This window comes from Tursiops truncatus, chromosome 13 (genome assembly GCF_011762595.2).
Source record: "Tursiops truncatus isolate mTurTru1 chromosome 13, mTurTru1.mat.Y, whole genome shotgun sequence".
Classification (NCBI taxonomy): Eukaryota; Metazoa; Chordata; class Mammalia; order Artiodactyla; family Delphinidae; genus Tursiops; species Tursiops truncatus.
Genome location: NC_047046.1, coordinates 58,343,374 through 58,364,060, shown reverse-complemented (window position 1 = coordinate 58,364,060; position 20,687 = coordinate 58,343,374). Strand labels below are relative to the sequence as shown.

The 20,687-nt window shown below is 33.7% G+C and overlaps 1 protein-coding gene across 1 annotated transcript; it reads left to right on the top strand.

Annotated features, from left to right (window-relative positions):
- Positions 1–518: 518 nt before the first annotated feature.
- SYT4 (synaptotagmin 4) lies at positions 519–8,351 on the top strand. Its single transcript, XM_004326211.3, has 4 exons — positions 519–552; positions 3,458–4,269; positions 5,954–6,074; positions 7,445–8,351. Exons 1-4 carry the CDS (start codon positions 519–521, stop codon positions 7,750–7,752), a joined length of 1,275 nt encoding a protein of 424 aa, XP_004326259.1. The 3' UTR covers positions 7,753–8,351.
- The last annotated feature ends 12,336 nt before the right edge of the window (positions 8,352–20,687 follow it).

The window sequence follows — 20,687 nt, the reverse complement described above, 5'->3', positions numbered from 1 at the left end:
TATATTATTCTGATAACACAGACACATTTTTACTGATCTAGATGATCAGATTTTATATCAGGAATTGACATCGATGAGTTTCGAGACATCTCTATGTACCTCTGAGCCCTCACAGAATAGAAAATGTAGTCCAACAGTTAAGATAATTGATGAATGTGTGTTGAATTCTCAGGAGGGAAGGGAAGAAGAAAGAATGAAGAGTAGAGGAGAGGCTTGGAGGAGGGAGGTGCTGATTTCAACCCTGTAGCGTCAGGATTGCGTCAATTCGGGTTTCAGCCACCTCTAGAGTCTCAGAGACAAGCGTCTCTGAAGAGCCAAAACAGGAAGAGGGGTGGCAAATCACTGTGCGAGGGCGAGTGGATCTCCCTCTTTGCCTCCTCCCTATTCCAGGCTTAGGTCCCCTGAGCTTTGCGCCGTTGTTTTCAGCATTAGGAAAAGCCCTGTCGCTTCACATCCAGGCAAGTGAACCAAGATAGGGAGTTTCCGTTCAGCACCTCGGACAGAATACGCAGCAAAAAATGGCTCCGATCGCTACCAGCCGGGAAGAATTTGGTAAGCAAGTTACTCCGCTTATAACTGTGGTTGTTCCTTAAATACTCTGGGGTGATGTGTTGTGTGTGTGTGTGTGTGTGTGTGTGTGTGCGCGCGCGCGCGTGTGTGTGTTTGTGTATGTGTGTGTTCGCGGGATGTTGAACATAGATTTCCCAGGTAGAAAAATGAGAACTGTAAAAGGGCAATAGTGGCTTATCTCTGTGGTTTCTCCCTTCCTTGATATCTTTCTCCTTAAAATTGCTTTCTGCCAGGGCGATTTTACATCCAAGAAGTTCCTAATCATTCAGGTAGCGCTGTAAATTGCAGCACGCGCTAAGTAAAGAGGTCTGTTTTCTTGTTGGTGTCATTAATTCTGCAGGTGATTTCTATTTATACATAAACCTGTGTTTATCTTATTGGAGGAAGCCAGATGTTTCTGTGATTATATAAAGGTTTGATCTTGGTATAAAATAACTTGAACATTGGGCATTTAGAATGTATATTTTATTGCAGAGTGTACCATAAGGTATTTTTTTCTCTGCTATGTTTTTGTTGTATCCTTGAAATATTTTGCTAACGAAAGACACAGAATCCTATGATACTAGGGTTAAAGGGATATTCAAAATTAACTAGCTGAGCCCATTCCATTTCACAGGAGAGGTAACTGGAGCCCAGAGAGATAAGGGAAATTTTGCAAGTCAGTTAGCTAAAAGCTACTGGAAACTATACTTAGGACTTATATTTTCCTGTTCAATTTCCCTTTTCCTATAACAGATTTTTAGCACCATTACTCTCCTCTTTTACAGTAAAAAAAGAAAAGGAAAAAAATCAGATGTACTTCTTCAAATAGAAAAGTAGTATTTTTAGGTCCCATTATATTCCAAAGGCAAGAGATTTGAGTTTTACTTTACATGTATTTGGAAATATCAGGGAATTTATAGAAGTTTGTTATGAAACTGAGTGAAATGACTGAGATCTTTGCTCTCAAAAGCTTAGGACCTTAACAGTAGAGAATACACAGGGAGTAGATGAGCCCTTCTATATTATATTGAATATTTTGCCATTTGACATGAATATTAAACACAGAAAATTTGTGATATTATATTCAGAAATGAATTTCTTTCACAGCTGTCTGTTTGAGTGATTGAGTTTATATTGTTGTGATATGATACGTATTCCCAATTTCTGATTTGAAAATCAGAAAAATATTTGAATACTGAGGAATTTTCAGAGGCTATGCTAGTTAAAAATATGTTCTAGTGTTGGCATTGTTTACTTAGGAAAAAAATTTTTTTTATATTCCTTTTTTAAAAATTATTCTTCCTGCATTGACTAAAGAATCAAGAATAGTTCATGACTTTGCTTTTGCTCCCTGGCCTTGGATTATTAGGTAGTCCAGGAGTGTTTTTTTTTTCTTCTCTCCACAAAGACTTAAATAGAAGGAAAAATTGAAAAGCTGGTACTAAGTTTAGATGATGATTTTTAGCTCTCACCTCATTCTTCTTCTGTAGCATTCCCTGCTTTTTCTATCTGGAAAATTCAAAGTTCACCTTTATACAATTCAGTTCTTTGATATAATTAAACTACAGAATTTTTTATTGTTGTATTTGCTTTTTTATTTTCTTAGGCATTTTTGCTCTTGTCATTTCTTAATCTTATATTATTTGAGTTCAGTTTTGTGATTATGAAGTAGATAGGCAGAAGTTTGGGGGATTAGGGAGGGGAGAAACAAAAGATTGTTCTTTCAAGGTTAGTTAAACAAGCCTTAACCCTTTCCTGACTGGAACTTTTAACTTTATTATTCACTATTTGGGATTTAAAAATAGACTGGAATGGAGCTAAAGGCAGATATTATAACGTTAATTATATTAGTTTTGATTATATTAAACGTTGACTCAACTGATACACTGTGTCCAGATATAGTAATACTGCTTTTACTTACACAGTGTTACTTATTATTTGTTGGAGAATATACTTACATATGTAACATGATGAACTTATTATTTGTTGGAGAATATACTTACATATGGAACATGGTGAGCTTCATGCATAATCAGTGTTACCTAATGTCAGTAATTTAATGTGTCCTCATTCAAGGAACAAATGCCAGTTTCAATTTGATTGCCATTTGCCATGTGGAAATGTGCTAGGAAAAAAATCAGTTATGGATGAAACTGAACTCTAAATTATCTCTACACACTCTTCTCATTACATGTTAAAGAATGATAATTCATTTATAACCATTGTTTGGGTTTTATCCTTTTTAGGTAATTAATTTGTACTTTGGATGATTCAGTGTTTGAAGAATTTTGGGTCAGCATATGAGTTTGTAGTCTTATAAGTTGTATACTATTAATAAACTGTTCATATTTTTGTTCTTTTTTCCCTAATATGTGTACATTTCTTTTACCACTGTTCTATAATTTGGATGGAAATTATTAATGACTTTGTGACAACTGAAAATAATTTTCCATAATTTCTGTCAGTATTTGAAGAATATGCACTTAGAGCTACATAGTAAGACTTGATGCTTCTGGAAACCCTCAAAATGTCAATGAAAACATAATGAAATTAGTACTGACTCATCATGCTGTAGTTGACTCATGTTATCTGAGAAAACGAAGGTAGGTCAGGGTCATTTAGCATTCTCCCATCCCTGGCCCAGCCCCAGTTTCATCTTTTCATTTTATTTGTGAAAAATTACTACAATGAAGGATTTTCTGTCATACTGTATTTATTCTTTATGTGTTACAAATGTGTTTATTCCTGAAAGTGACATGAAATAGGTACATAATTCACCCAGAACAGTTGGAAAGCAATTCAATCTGTGCAACCTACAGCAACTGCCAGCTTTAGGATGCTTTTCAAATAGGGTGTCTCCAACTCTGCCCAATTAATGCATGTTATTGGTCATTTGATTTTTCAGATGAAATCCCCACAGTGGTGGGGATCTTCAGTGCATTTGGCCTGGTCTTCACAGTCTCTCTGTTTGCATGGATCTGCTGTCAGAGAAAATCATCCAAATCTAACAAGACTCCTCCATATAAGTTTGTGCATGTGCTAAAGGGAGTTGATATTTATCCTGAAAACCTAAACAGCAAAAAGAAGTTTGGAGCAGATGAGAAAAATGAAGTAAAGAATAAACCAGCTGGGCCAAAGAATTCTTTGCATCTTGATCTTGAGAAGAGAGATCTAAATGGCAATTTTCCCAAAACAAACCTCAAAGCTGGCAGTCCTGACCTGGAGAATGTGACCCCAAAGCTTTTCTCAGAAGGGGAAAAAGAGGCAGTTTCCCCTGATAGCTTAAAGTCCAGCACTTCTCTTACTTCAGATGAGAAACAAGAGAAGCTGGGAACCCTCTTCTTCTCCTTAGAGTATAACTTTGAGAAGAAAACATTTGTGGTAAATATTAAAGAAGCCCGTGGCTTGCCAGCCATGGATGAGCAGTCGATGACCTCTGATCCATACATCAAAATGATGATTCTCCCAGAGAAGAAGCATAAAGTGAAAACCAGAGTTCTGAGAAAGACCTTGGACCCAGCTTTTGATGAGACCTTTACATTCTATGGAATACCCTACACTCAGATCCAAGAGTTGGCCTTGCACTTCACAATCTTGAGTTTTGATAGGTTTTCAAGAGATGATATAATTGGAGAAGTCCTTATTCCTCTCACAGGAATTGAATTAACTGATGGAAAAAAGTTAATGAACAGAGAGATTATCAAGAGAAATGTTAGGGTAATTCATTTTTAGTGCTTAACATATTTATAAACAATCTTTTCTGTAGCTTTTTTGTATCTAGGGGAGTTTTATTAAAATGATGTCTTATACATATCATCTTTACCATGTTTAACTATTATTAATCATAATCAAATGAGGAGCAGGGGGATAGAGTAGATGAAAGAAATTTTAACCCACAACTGAAATGCATAAAGTATCTTAATGATATAAAATAAAAAGGAATCCTTTATGGATTTATTTAAATATCATTTATATAAATATTTTTATTAATTTCTGTCACAAGTATTTTGACTAAGATTGTCACTAAAATGCAGACAAATATTTCTTACTCATAAGAAAGTTAAAAATATATTTCAATGTCAACATAACTGAATTTGAAATTGAAAATTAAGTCAGTTCATTTTGAGTATTTGAAGTTCTAATGACTTCATAGAATTGCTTTTTAAGGAAGAGATATCTCATTATATTGAATTACAAATATTCACCTTTATGTTGTATAACAGGAAGTGAGTTACTCGGCCTTTGCAGTTATGCTACTTTGGTAGTTCTGGAATTATTAGAAAATGATAAGACATCAATTAATCAAATCTAAATGTATTTTCCCTTTAAATATGGAGCTCATTTGATTCCAGTTGTGGTATTTCAGAATAACTGGTGTTTATAAGGCATAATTCTATAGAATAGCATAAAGTTTGTTTTGACCACATCCTCACCTTTTCTGTTGAAATTAATGGAAGTCAAGATCAAGAAATATTAAGTAGTTTGAGTCACCTAACTGTTTAGTGGCACAGTGGGAATAAAGATTTGTTCCCTACTCTTATTCTTCTTGGAGTGCTTATTCATACAGTTACCCCATGTCAGCTTTTATATAAATACATATTGAAGTTTTAGGAGCTCTGGGCAACCATCATTCTTAGTTATACCAAGTTTACTTTTTGTTACTTTCAGTTAGAACTTGTACTTTGAGTTCTTGGTCATCTTATCTAATGTTAAAGTAAAAATAAGATCTAAGTATTATGCAAAGAAAAACCCTATGATACTGTTCAGAGACAAAGCTTTAAATATTCTGAATCAATTCTCTCCAATATTTAATTCATTCCTTGGATTAAAGGAGGACTCTGGGTGTGGTGGGAGAAGAGAATTTTAACTCCATCAGTCCTCTGGGCTAAGAGAGTGGTGGGTGCCAGACTAAATTTCAGGTTTTCTGAATTCAAATTCTAATAATGTCTGTGCTAAAGAATTTGAAATCAAATCAAACTTGAGTCACTTTACCATATACAGATCCATTCAAATAATTAGATAATTTTCATTACCATTAATAACTTCAAAAAGTGGAGAGTTAATTAAAAAGCAAAAACTAAAAATACCTCTGTGTAAGATATATTTTAAATATCACCCTTTAAAACATTTCTAGTAATGGGTGTGGCTAACTCATTACGAATTTTAACATTCTGTAGTACCTAAAAAGACCACAAGATGGCAGTAGTTGTTTTAGAAGATGATGGTACTGCACAAAAGCTTTTAGTTACTCTTTGATTCTTTAGCATATTAAAGTAAAATAAGTAGGAAAATTACAGTTAAATAACAATGCTATTATAGTGCTTTAAAAATTAATATAAGTATAAATTTCAAAACTAAAGAATAATAAAAACATATTTATCTCATATCTCTCTTTGTTTAGAAGTCTTCAGGACGTGGTGAGTTACTGATCTCTCTCTGCTATCAGTCCATCACAAACACTCTCACTGTGGTTGTTTTAAAAGCTCGGCACCTGCCTAAATCTGATGTGTCTGGACTTTCAGGTAAGAATGTTTTTGAAAAACTCAGGCTCAGTGTAGAAATGAGCAATATATTGGGCAAAATAGTTAACAACTAACATTGGACTATGATTTAGATTCACCCTTTATTCACAATCACAAATTATGTGATTGTTTTTGTTTCTCATTTTATGGAATAAATGTGTGAGCCGAGGCCATTATCAAGAAGAAGAAAACTGCATAGTTCTAAGATCCAGTACAAAGTTAGTATGTCATAGATGTCTGACTGAATGGAGTTGAAGCAGAAAGCAGTGATAAATGCAGAAGTGAGGCCATTGCCAAAAACACAGTGATGGAAATAAAATTAAGGTTTAGGAAAAGTTCTTAATTTTACTATTTTAAATGAGCCTGCCTTCCCTTACATTTCTATTATTTTTATTATCTTTCCTTTAATTCCTTATGTGTCTGTTGTCTGCTTTAAGAATTAGCTTTTAGTTTTGTGACTAATTTTTACCAAAAAAAAAAATTGCTGTATAGTACAATGAGAAAGAGCATAAGACCTATGGTTTAAAATGATCTGAGTTCAAATCCTAACCCTTCCATTTCTTAGCATCGTAACATTGGGTATGTTTCTTAAACTCTACACAAACTGGATATAATAGTACTTACCTTGAAGGAGATTATGAGGTCTGGAAATATATATTTCATTAAATATCATCCAGTGTTATTATTAGTTGTAGTTTTATTATTAGAAAATGGAGATTAAAAACATGGTCTCAAAGATTTAGGTTAGGAAGTTAAAATGACTCATGCAACCAGAAAAGGGCAAAATAATATAATTAAATGTGTGATAAAGTAGCATGATCTTAAAATTCACAGGATACAGGTGACACAGGAAATATCAATACTGGGTAACAGGAAACAAACACAGCAAGTGGATAAAGAACCACAAAAAAATTAAAGCCAAAAATGGCACTGCCATTGTGAATTCTAAATGCCCATTCCCCCATTCAAAAGAGAAAGCCCATGCTCAGAGAATTAGTGAGATTTATCCAAAGTCATACAACTCAGTAAAGATAGATGTGTAATATTTTTTCCTTCTATTCCATTCTCTGGAATGAATTATTAGTAATCAGAATGTGTCATTAGAACATTCTATTTTCTTCCACTTTATGTTATCTCTTCATCCTTCCATTACAGTTCTTTCCCGTCCTCCACTATCTCTTGTGTTGTACATTCTTACTTATTTTCAATTTATTGACAATACAGAAGCCAAGCTTTATCCATGTTTTCACTTTGTTCTGACTCATATTCGTTATAATCACATTTTATTAGCATCTCTAAGGCACCATTATCTTGAGATCAGCTTTCCAGCCAAGTCTTGTCAGTACAATCTGTGTTGTTTCCCATTGCAGATCCCTATGTCAAAGTGAACCTGTACCATGCCAAAAAGAGAATCTCCAAAAAGAAGACTCATGTGAAGAAATGCACCCCCAATGCAGTGTTCAATGAACTGTTTGTCTTTGACATTCCCTGTGAGGGTCTTGAAGAGATAAATGTTGAATTTCTGGTTTTGGATTCTGAAAGGGAATCCCAAAATGAGGTAATTGGGCGGTTGGTCCTGGGAGCAGCAGCAGAAGGAGCCAGTGGAGAGCACTGGAAGGAGATTTGTGACTATCCCAGGAGACAAATTGCCAAGTGGCATGTGCTCTGTGATGGTTAGCATCCTAGCCAAGATGAGTTGGAACTTAATGATTTTTACTAGGCAAGAAGAAATTTTCTTTCTTTTTTTTTTCTGATACATGATTGCAAGCTTGTGAAAGCTTTTTTGTTGTTGTTGTTAGAAATGTATTGAATTATCAGACCAGAAAGTAACTGTAAATGTGTATCATGATAATTTACTCTTTATTAGAGAAGTTGGATAAATTTTCATAAGATATTCAATTTCCCCTGAAGGTTACCAGTTATATAAATAAGAGTAGCCAAACATTTTAGGAATACTGCTCTGCAGGCCCGAGTTATGGCTGTGGTGATGATCTCATTGGAACATGTCACTGGAAGTCAATGTGGTTTTTAGGATTTAGAAATGAAAAGCATATCTTCTCTTATGAAAATTCATCCATTGTTCATCAACTGGGGAAATCAATTTTTCTTTAAACCCAAAGATATTAAAGAAATGTTCTCTAGATTATTTTATTAATTATGTCATGTGCAAATGGTTGTCCTGCATATAAAAGTATATGATTATTTCTTTTTGGTCTGTAATTATTTGACACAATTTTATCATAAGAAGGGTAACTTAGGTTTGTTGAAAAAAAAAAGTGAACAAAATGAGAAATCATTTTATCAAAGGGCTGAGTTTAGAATACTATAGCCGAAATATGCTTTCCCCTCCCTAAGTTTACATGTGAGTCAAAAATAAAATATAATCTCACATAAGAGCCATGGCCTTGAGTTATTCACTGCTTGTGACAAATGTCAGTGTGGCCTAAGAAAGCCCTATATACTTTTGTGAAGTTGCTGAGTTAGCTAGTGGGTAAAGAAATAAACTTCAGTGAGAAATCCAGTTAGAAATGCTGTTTTCTTATAGGAAATATATATAGTATGCAAGTGTACATTCAAGGTTATCCCTTGAACACAGAAAGGGCATTGGTAACCAAGTCTTCATTCAGCTTGTTCTCCCCCAGAGAGGACTAAGCTACTATTTGAAAAGAAATGAAGACAAAAAAGTTGTGAAGTTGTAATCATCGCTGGGTAGAAAGTGTTACTTAACCCAAAAAACTAATAAAAAATAGTTACATGGCAAGTCTAATATACTTTATATATGTTCATACATAATATATTTAGCTGTCAAATTAGCACAAGTATGTTTCACTATCTTTTCTAGGCTAATTTGTCTTGAGCTGTTGCCTGTTGACCAGTTTATAAACCTGTATCTTATACATCTTTCCAGTGCCAGGGCTCTGAAATTCATTAAAAATCCATTAAACCCTGTGATTATTTGGAAAGAATTTACTTGAGGTAATGTCACTGTATTTGAGTTTTTAGAAAAGTATGAGTGAAACTCAGGTACAGTTGAATTTTAAATATGCAAGTTAGAAATGAAGTCTACTGAAAAATTTACATTTTGAGTCAGGTTTTGTGTCAGTGCTTTAGCAGTTTTTGAGAATGTGTTTGATATCACAGTGTTTGTAAAATCTATGATAAAGCATTTTCAAAACAACTTATACATGCTTTTTATGACTATTCCTAATGTAAAGAAAATGCTTTACACTCTATATACAAAGATTGAAATCAACCTCTCTTCTTGTGCTTTAAGATGATTTGGGGATTAAACAAGAATATTGTCCAATCATCATCTTCATGCCATCACAAAGTCAACTCATAGCATCTTGGTCCACTCAGTATTTCTGTGAAAGCAATGTGAAATGAATTTTAGTCAGTATATGGTTTGGGGGAGTCATATGGCCTTTTAATATTTGTATATTTGGTATCATGGGTCAAGGAATATAATATATTTTGGAGCTCTGAAACATTGTAAGAAGTCAACCCTAAGTATCCTTCAGAGCTGCCAGAAGTTAATGACGGTACCAAGAAAAGTATTGTTGTTGGAGGAGGGTGAACTTGTTTTTTTAGGGGAACAATGAAATCAAGAACAAATAATTACAAAATTACAATAACTAATTTGTAAATAGTTTTTAGTTCTTAAAATTTAAAGTGTTTCTCAGTGTGAAAAGTTGAGTAAAACTATTTGCAACTGCTGTTAAGAAAAGAAAGAAGAAAAACTAGAAAGGAATTGAAACAGGCAGGGGCATAGTGATCTCATCATTTTCTGAAAATTGTACTGTTTTATATTGTATTACAGTATCTGTGTGATTATCTTGAATTCTGTTACACATTCTGCCCTGTATTAAACATGTAAATTAATTGTTTGTCTGATTAGCGAATCTAACCACCCTAATGGAGAGGTATCCATATTTGAAGAACTGTGTAACTCAGTAACTGATTTTTTCTGATGTTGTAACTTAATAGAAGTGATTTGGGAGGAAGCATGGTATATGAGATGGTGTCTGTTCTTTCGTGCCAGCTTTGTATGATGTTTGTAAGATCATGTTATATGACATGAATAAATGGCTGCCTTTGACCAACCCATTTCAACTCAAAATTTTCTTTAATGGATTAATGGATTCTCTTATTTCTTTCTAAACTCTCGAGTTTCCTTAATAGATCATCTGGCATATATTAAGAAACATAAAGATTCAACACCAAGATCTTCCATATATCTTGTTGTAGTTTGCTTAATCCTCATAACACTCATCCAGGAAAGATATTATCCCTATTCAGAAGCAAACCTGAGACTCAAGGAGCTTTGGCAATTGACTCAAGTACACACGGATGATATGTGAATAGATTTCATTGCATACCTCACTCTTCTCTCTATGCCAGGCCACTCTCCTCCAGGGATCCTAATCAATTGGCTCTGCTAGATTCTTAAAATGTTTCATGCCCACATTCTTGGACTTCTCCTTTCTATATTGTGGTCACTTTTCCATATTTTATTTACCATTTTTAAAAAAAATCTTTATTGGAGTATAATTGCTTTACAATGGTGTGTTAGTTTACCATTTTCACCATTTTTCATCACAACTTTTAATTTATTCTTCCTTTTATTGTCTTTCATGATCTTCTTTCTCACTTTAGTCTCTTTCATTACCTATTTTATATTACTGTCTTTTCTTTTTCATTTTTCCTATATCCTTGCATTGGATAGATTTATTTAGTAAAATGGAGTTGAAATGGAAGTCTTTATTTCTTCTTAAAGATGTAGGAAAAACAGACCCAGAACATCTGCAATGTTTCCATCAGACACCAGCTAAGGTAAATGGGAACTATCGGATCCACCACCAGGAGGATCAGCCATTTTTTACAGCACTAATCTATATGGATGTGTTCTGTATTATCACACTTGGCAAAACAACCTTGCAAATGGTTGCAATCAAAATCTGCTGCCATTGTATTTTTGTTTTAAACCATATTAATTGTATTAAGACTGTGCACAGGTATTTTAAAAGAGTTGGTCATTACATTTAAGTGCTTAAATATATTTTAGACCTCCCTGTCAAAAGTAATCAGAGACACTGAAGAGATATTCTAAGGGAATTAGTCATTAGGGAAATGCTAATTAAAACCACAATGAGATACCACTGCACACCTTATTACAATGGCTAAAATCAAAAAGTTTGAACATGACAAGTGTTGGTGATTTGGAGGAATATTCCTACACTGATCTACACTACTGGTGGGAATATAAAATGTATAGCTGCTTTGAGAAACAAGTAGTCAGTTTCTTAAAAAGTTAAATATACAACTACCAAATGACCCAGTCATTCCACCTCTAGGTATTTACTTAAGAGAAAAGAAAGCATGCATTTGCACAAAGACTCATGCATTAATTTTCATAGAAGCTTTTTTCGTAGTAGCTAAACACTGGATTCAACCTAAATGTTCAACAACAGGTGAATGGATAAATAAATTGTGTTGTATACACAGAATAGAATACTACTTAACAATAAAAAATGAATAAACAATTGATACATGCAACAACATATATACTTACAATAATTATACTGAGTGAAGGAAGCTAGTTATTTTCCCCTGGAACCCCCAAAATGTAGAGTGTATAATGTATGATTTAATTTATCAGAAATGTTTGAAAATGCAAACTTGTCTGTAGTGATAGTAAGCAGATCAGTGTTTGCTTGCGATTAGAGTAGGGTGAGTGGACATGTGTGAGTGAGCGAGATTAAAAGGGAATTGTAGGAAATTGGAGGTGCAGGGGATGGATGTGTTCATTTTCTTGATTGTGATGATGTTTCCATGGGTATATTCATGTATCAAAATTTTTCAAATTGTGCACTTTAAGTGTGTACAGTTTATTATATGCAAATTATACCTCAATAAAGCTGTTAAGAAAAAAATGTATAAGATAGAAACTATAACTTTTTTTAAGAAAAAGAAATAACAATACTAACATTATTACCAGAAATATTTTTCTGAAAATTAAAAAAAAAATTTACATGTGTTGGGAGCAGTTCTTTTTTTCTTAATGTACCTTTCCCCATGAATGTATAGTTGGATGACTGCTTTTTAAAGTCTTTTGTGATGGTTTCTGTGTAATTATACCACCAACTCATTCAAGTAAATTTTTTGATTGCTTCTATTTTTAAGAAATTGATTTTTGAATTTAATTTTGATTTATAGTTATATGAAATATTATATTTTATAAAAATAAATTTACAAAACAAAATATATTAACAGAAGTCCATCTATTTCTACACTCAACTATTCCCTCCTCTCCCATATATAATGACATTTAAGTTTTGGGTTAATTCTTCTCATTTTTAATATAAACATATGTAGATATATTCACATTTTTCTGTGTATCAGATGAACAAAACATGCTATACAATATATCATGGATATCATTCTCCAGCTGCATATATAGGCCTTATTGATTTTTACAGCTCTATAGTACTCCTTTGCAGCATTACTTTTAAAATGTTATTCAGGAAGAAGTATTTGCTCTCCCATTGTAAGATAATGCCCTTATAAATAAGAAATGTGTGTTTTATTGATCATTTTCACTAGTAGCTAGGTTGTACATAGTAAACTCAATAAATAATTTTTTAACTAAATCAAACTTAATTGATGATTAGATGGGAAAGCATTGTGAAAACCACAATTGTTCAAGAATAGCAGTAGAAAAATTTGTTCCAAATATATAAAAGAATTTTTTGTTGTTGTTGTTATATTGATGTATAGTAGTCCCCCTTCCCCAGGGAATAATTTCCAAGACACTCAGTGGATGAAAAATCATATATATACTATGTTTTTCTCCTATACATACCTACCTATGATAAAGTTTAACTTATAAATTAGGCATAGTACAAGATTAATAACAATAATTAATAATAAAATAAAACAATTATAACAATAATTGTAATAAAATTTATCTGAATGTGGTCTCTCTCTCACTTGAATGATCTTATTTTACCATACTCACCCTTATTCTTGTGAAGATGTGATAAAATACCTACATGATAAGATGAAGTGAGATGAATGACAGCTATTATTGACCTTCTGATGTTATGTCAGAAGGAGGATCACATGCTTTGAGTGATCCTGGATCACTGAGCTATGACAATGTCAATGATTGGATGTCAGGAACAGATGATGTCAAAAGTTGGGAATGCTGGGCAGGATGGAGCTTGATGGTGTGAGGTTTCATCACATTACTCAGAACAGGGCACAATTTAAAACTTATAAATTGTTTATTTCTTTAATTTTCCATTTAATATTTTCCGACTGTGGTTGACTGAGGGTAACTGAAACCAAGGAAAGTGAAACTGCAGATAAGGGGGTGCTATTGTAATTCATACTATATTAGAAACTATAGAAGTCCAATGTGCTATACATATAATAGACATCCCAAACTTTTTCAAATTAGTTTTGGTGTGAACTGTGTTTCACTGTTTGTTTCTTAAAATTGGATTTATACTCCAGCTTTTAGCATTAAGCTAGTACTAAAGTGATTCTGTGTTCCTTGACAGGATGTCATCTGAGGTTAAGGAAAGATCATTTAAAAACAACTAAGAGAAATGCCTATTTAGGTCTTCTGTCCATTTTTGGATTGGGTTGTTTGTTTTGACATTATTCAGCTGAATGAGCTGTTTGTAAATTTTGGAGACTAATCCCTTGTTGGTCACATCATTTGGGAATATCTTCTCACATTCTGTGGGTTGTCTTTTTGTTTTGTTTATGATTTCCTTTGCTGTGCAAAAACTTCTGGGTTTAATTAGGTCCCATTTGTTTTTTTGTTTCTGTCTTTAGTTCCATTAGTCTGGAAGATGGATTGAAAAAGATCTTGCTGCGATTTCTGTCAGAGAGTGTTCTGCTTATGTTTTCCTCTAGGAGTTTTATAATATCTGGTCTTACATTTAGGTCTTTAATCCATTTTGAGCTTATTTTTGTGCATGGTGTTAAAGAATGTTCTAATTCATTTTTTTACATGTAGCTGTCCAGTTTTCCCAGCACCACTATTTGAAGAAACTCTCTTTCCACCACTGTATAGTATTGCCTCATTTGTCATAGATTACTTGACCATAGGTGTGTGGGTTTATTTCTGGGCTTTCTATCCTGTGCCATTGATCTATGTGTCTATTTTTGTGCCAGTATCTCATTGTTTCGATGACTACAGCTTTGTAGTATAGTCTGAAGTCAGGGAGTATGATTCCTCCAGCTCTGTTTTTCCTCCTCAAGATTACTTTGGCTATTCAGGGTCTTTTTGTGTCTCCAAACAAATTTAAAAATTTTTTGTTCTAATTTTGTGATAAATGCCATTGGTAATTTGATAGGGATAGCACTAAATCTGTAGATTGCCTTGGGTAATATAGTCATTTTGACAATACTCATTCTTCCAATCCAAGATCATGGTATATCTTTCCATCTGTTTGTGTCATCTTCCATTTCTTTCATCATCATCTCATAGTTTTTGCAGTGCAGGTCTTTTTTCTCCTTAGGTAGGTGTTTTATTCTTTTTGATGTGATGGTAAATGAGATTGTTTCTTGAATTTCTCTTTCTGACCTTTCAATGTTAAAGTATAGAAATGCAACAGATTTCTGTGTATTGAGAAAGAAATATCGTATGATATCACTTGTATGTGAAATCTAAAAAGAAATGATACAAATGAAGTTTATTTACAAAATAGAAACACACTCACCAACTTAGAGAATTAACTTATGGTTACCAGGGGGTTGTTGGGGGCATGCGAATAGTTAGGGATTTGGGGATTGACATGTACACACTGCTATATTTAAAATAAATAACCAACAAGGACTTACTGTATAGCAGAGGGAACTCTGCTCAATAATATGTGACAACCTAAATAGGAAAATAATTTGAAAAAAAATAGATACATGTATATGTATAACTGAATCACTTTGTTGTACACCTTAAACTAATGCAACATTGTTAATCAACTATACTCCAATATAAAATAAAAAGTAAAAAAAAAAATAAAATAAAAGCAACTAAGATATGAATTTGACTTGAAAATTTACTGTGGATGACTTTAAATTTAACACTGAGGTCATATAGCACACATGAAATATGACCCACTGAAATGCTGAAGTTCATCTAAGCAAAAGATTTTTAAGAACATAGAATTACCAAGGGATCTATTTAGATGGCTGGCACAAAGTCATGTAGAGAGCAATTGGGAAATCACAGCAAGCAAGTAGCTGTCCAGGCCTACACCTCAAATGTCCACATGGCTCAGGAAGAGAAGGCAAGAGCACAATGAAAGTGTTGCTTCAGTCTCTGTTACATTCATAGGTCACTTATAATTTCAGCAGAAAATCCATAAAGACAAACGAAATAAGTTCTCAACCTCAAATTGATCCCCTGGCTTAGGTTGCTGATAATAGTGACGATGCTAGTGATGCTAGTGTTCTATTACCTTTAGTACTAACAATCATCACCTTGGAATTACTTGCCTAAAGTTTATATTCCCTCTTGATGGGGAAACCTCCTGTAATAGGCATTGCTGTATCCCCAGTGTCTGTTCATGGTAGAAGGTAACTCAAACATTTATTGGATTGAAATTTAAAATTTAATAATATAATGCATTTTCTAATTGATATCATCTCATTTAATGTGCAGCACAACCCAAATTATAAGAAATATTCCTCTAGTTCTATGGATGATAAAGATAAATTTCAGATTTTTATCTCACTTAAAACCACACAATTAAAGATGGAATGGAATTTAGGGCCTTCTGAATATAAAGTCCCTACTGTGTGTATAACATCACACTGACCTGATTTAAGCTGGCAGAGAACCATGTGTTTTTCTTCTTTCACTCCCAGTTCTTATAATAAGTCAGACCTCTGACAAATACTGAAAATACTAGGAAATTATGGTTGAATTAACTCCTCAGGTTTGTTTTAGTTTTTTTCTTTTTTTAACACAAATCATATAACAAGTGAATGGTAACAAAAATTTCCTCCTTGACCAAACTTTAATTAGGCTCCTATGAGCCCTCTTCTTTTTCTAGGCTACAACCTTGGCCTGCCAAGGCCAGTTTTAGCAAAGAACCCTGCTAAGCTGATTTATCAAGAATTCTCCCCCACTTTTGATATCTGATCAAGTTTCTTATCCCCCAACCCACCCTTGATATCTAAGTCCTTGACCTGCCTTTAAAAAAAATTCTGTTAAGCCAGTTAACCAAGAATCTCTCTACTCTTGATATCTAATGAAGTTCATTTTAGTAATATTCCATCCACTGACCCTTCCGTCTTCTGATTGATTATAAATCTCCAGTTGTCTTTGCCATATCGTGATTTTCTTTCTATCCCTCTCCCCTATTGTAATAGTTTTGAATAAAGTCTTTCTTGCTATTTTTAACAGTCATCAGATTGACTTTTATATAATAATGTTAGAACCTGGAACTGAATATGTGTAAGTTTTCCACTAAAAGTTTTTAAGAACTACTGCCTACTTCTCTGAACCTTCATGTTTGAGAGTTTGATACAGAAATGCCAACTTGATGTCATCTTGAATACCAATCCAGTGGTCATGACTATATGGAAAATCATGTTGAGGTGGTTTATGAGGGTAAATCATGGCTTATGAGAAAACTGATGGACTTGATTATCTATGCACTGGGAACTATATTCCCTAGCTTAAGGGAAATATTTCTATTTAGTCTCTGGTAAGTAAAATTCCATACTTCTTGATTTTGTGTTGGTAAAATGTGAATTGATTAAATTGCTTTATTAAGTCAACTTCTCTCTCACATAAGATGATATTTTCATTATCCCTCTGTGTTAATGGATTTAAAAAACGTGAGTTTTATATTGTCTCCCTAGTTTGAATTTTGACTTCATCTCTTACCTAACCCTAACCCTAACCCTAACTTGTTTTGATGTATGAGGATTGTTTGTTATTAAATATTTCTGTATCAATTTCTTTCTCTAAAAAAAGGGCTGGTAATAATTCCTCCATAACGAAATGTCCAGATTGCATAGAAGGATAGTGGGGAGAGTGATCAATTTTGTGTGGTTATGTTTTTTCAGAAAATGTGTATTGAATTTTTTTGAATCCAAAAAAGCAAAAAAATAAAATTTCAGTAATTTAAACTTCAAGGTTTTAAAAATAGGTATTGATATCTCTTACTAATTTAACTGTTTCTAGAAAACAGAGAAAAAGTATTTTGAATCAGGAAAATTCCAAACCATTCATGATGGGGACATGGCATGAATGATGAGAAGATTAGATTGGGTACAGGGGACAAGTAGACAATACCAACTGTATGAAAAATGCTTTATTTAAAAATAAAATAAAATTAGGGACTTCCCTGGTGGTGCAGTGGTTAAGGATCCGCCTGCCAATGCTGGGGACACGGATTCGAGCCCTGGTCCAGGAAGATATAACATGCTGCAGAGCAACTAAGCCCATGCTTCACAACTACTAAGTCTGTGCTCTAGAGCCTATGAGCCACAACTACTGAGCTCGTGTGCCACAACTACTGAAGCCCACGTGCTTAGAGCCCATGCTCTGAAACAAGAGAAGCCACTGCAATGAGAAGTTCATGCACCACAACAAAGAGTAGCCCCCCTCGCTACAACTAGAGAAAGCCCGTGCACAGCAACGAAGACCCAACACAGTCAAAAATCAATCAATCAATCAATCTTAAAAAAAATAAAAATAAAAGATGAAATTAATTAAAAAATAAAATTAGAAAAACATTTTGTTTAGGAGCAATTGAAACTACAATTGTTTTTGGTTAACCTATTTTATTGCTATGCTATGCAGCTCTGCCTTCATTCATGCATATTAATATACACATGCAAAATCCTGGGTGCTTTGCATACACCTAAGCATAAAACATGTTATTAAGGGCAAAAGTAAAATTTTCAACTTTATTAGGTTTCAAAAGCCATAAAAGGAATTATACTAAGGCTAGAATATTTATAAAGATGAACATTACTTAGTATCATTATTTTAACATATAATTTTATTAAAATAATTATAAATGAAACAAACAATGCAACTCATTATTTTAACATATAATTTTATTAAAATAATTATAAATGAAACAAACAATGCAACCTAAAGAATTATACAGTGACAATACATAGATTTGCACTCTGAGGAATATATTTAAAAAGATGGATGGTATATTAGTTTGTTAAGACTGCTGTAATACATCTCACAGCTTGGGTGCCTTAAACGAGAAATATTTATTTTTCCCATAATTTTGGAGGCTAGAGGTCCAAGATGAAGGTGTGTTCAGAGTTGGTTTCTTCTAAGGCCTCTCTCCTTGGCCTGTGAATGGCTGTCTTCTTCCAGTGTCCTCACTTGGTCTTCATTGTGTGCATTCTGCTTCCTCATCTCTTCTTGCAAGGACATTAGTCATATTGAATTATATAACCATATAAGCTCACTTACCTTAATCATCTCTCTAAAGGTCTTATCTCCAAATATGGTCATATTCTGAGGTACTGGGGATTAGGGCTTCAGCATATGCATTTTGGGGAGGGGAGGCACAATTTAGTCATAATAGGTGGAGAGAAAGTGAGAGAGAAAGAAATTTATTTCCCGAAATGCTTACTGAAAAGATATTTTATATTCAATAAAGAACTTTCAGATACCACATTAATACCAAGACATTTCTTACTCTATCTGTTCCTCCCTTTGATGTATGTGGGCAACAGTGTTTGTTTAGTTACTCCCAAAGCCAGACACAGCTACAGTCATGTTTGTCCAGAGAGAGAAAGTTGTAAACATCATAATCTCTTTCTGAAAATATATTTTGTGGGATGAAACTAGTAAGAAGTATTTCACTATTATCGGTATATATAATAAAAATTTTAGTAAAAGAAAAAGAAAATGCATATATCATGCTAGTTGGCTTTTTCACTACTGAAATAACAAGATATTCTAAGAACTATAGACCAGATTTTTGCTTGAAAGTGATAATGAATTTGCTATAAAATATGAAAAAATCATGTTCATAATTTGTTCATGTTAATTATCATAGAAATATGTGCACTGAAAAAATTATAAACAGGCAGTGTGAAACAGAGCTGCATTGTGATAGGGCTGGCAGTTAGGATATCAAGGTTCCAATCTACGCTTTACTCTTAACATGGAGAAATCAACTTTCTTCTAATATTTTAAGGTTCTATAATTCTGTACAACCCAAGATAACTTAGTTTTATTGTGATCTCATTTAGTCATTTACCAACTCTGGTCAATTCAATTTATCCACATTTTTCAGGAAGGACTATCTGGATCTAAAAGAAAGTAGAGAAATTTCAAGCAACAATGTTAAAACAAAGACATAATTTGGTCAATATGGATCTTTTTTTTTCCTTCAGTACTAGTTCTTTCCCACATGCTTAATCATCACCCTCACACATGTCAGATGAGAAGTAGAAAAATCAGTTGACTTCTTCAGAGACTGACTTGGGGTCTCTGTGGCTGCCACATTCCCTCAGTAGCTTCTTGCAAACTGATTGAGATCTATCTTCCCTGCAGGTAAAAGAGATACTTTCTAAACACATTGACATAACAAGTTCTACAGAAATAATGCCTTTCATTAAAGAGCCATCCAGCTGTAAATTCTTCTGTCTGTACTATTCATTCTTTAGGTCTCAATATTACCTCTTTGAAATGTCCACTTTGGCATATGCTGAGATATTACTTAACATTACTTAAGATGTTTAAGGGGCATACTACATTAATCTGTTAAGAACTGAGGTGAATGAGTGTAAACCAATCTTGTAACTTGGACAAGACAACCGTGGTTCCTATATGTGAGTGTAAGATGGCAAATAAAAAGGAAGGGTCCTCAAGAGAATGGTTGATTCTAAAGATAAACTTGATATTCTTCAAAATTACCCTGTAGGTTTAGCATTAGAATAGTTATAGAGTTGTGTTATTTCATTGTTTTGTGCCACTCTCAGCCTATGGATAACAAATGTTGTGGCTGGACCAGCCCTGTAGTATTAAGAGATACAAACTACTATGTATAAAATAGATAACCAACAAAGATATGCTGTATAGCACAGGGAATTATAGTCATTATCTTGTAATAACTTTTTTTTTTTTTTTTTTGCGGTACGCGGGCCTCTCACTGTTGTGGCCTCTCCCTTTGCGGAGCACAGGCTCCAGACGTGCAGGCTCAGTGGCCATGGCTCACGGGCCCAGCCGCTCCGCAGCATGTGGGATCTTCCCAGACCGGAGCATGAACCCATATCCCCTGCATCGGCAGGCGGACTCTTAACCACTGCACCACCAGGGAAGCCCTCTTGTAATAACTTTTAATGGAATATAATTTGTAAAAATACTGAATTACTGTACTATACATCTGAAACTAACATTATATTGTAAATCAGCTATATTCAATTAATAAAAAACAAAAAACATAAGAGCAGGTATTTAAAGAACAGGAGGAGGAAAAAAAGAAAGTGGCCCAAAATGTCAGTTATCAAAATCAAACAAGATCTCTAAAACAAGGAGGAGGTGGTATTGGGTAGCCTAGCTCTTTATCTAGTTGTGTGGCTGGCAATGTGTTTATTGAAGTGGATGCC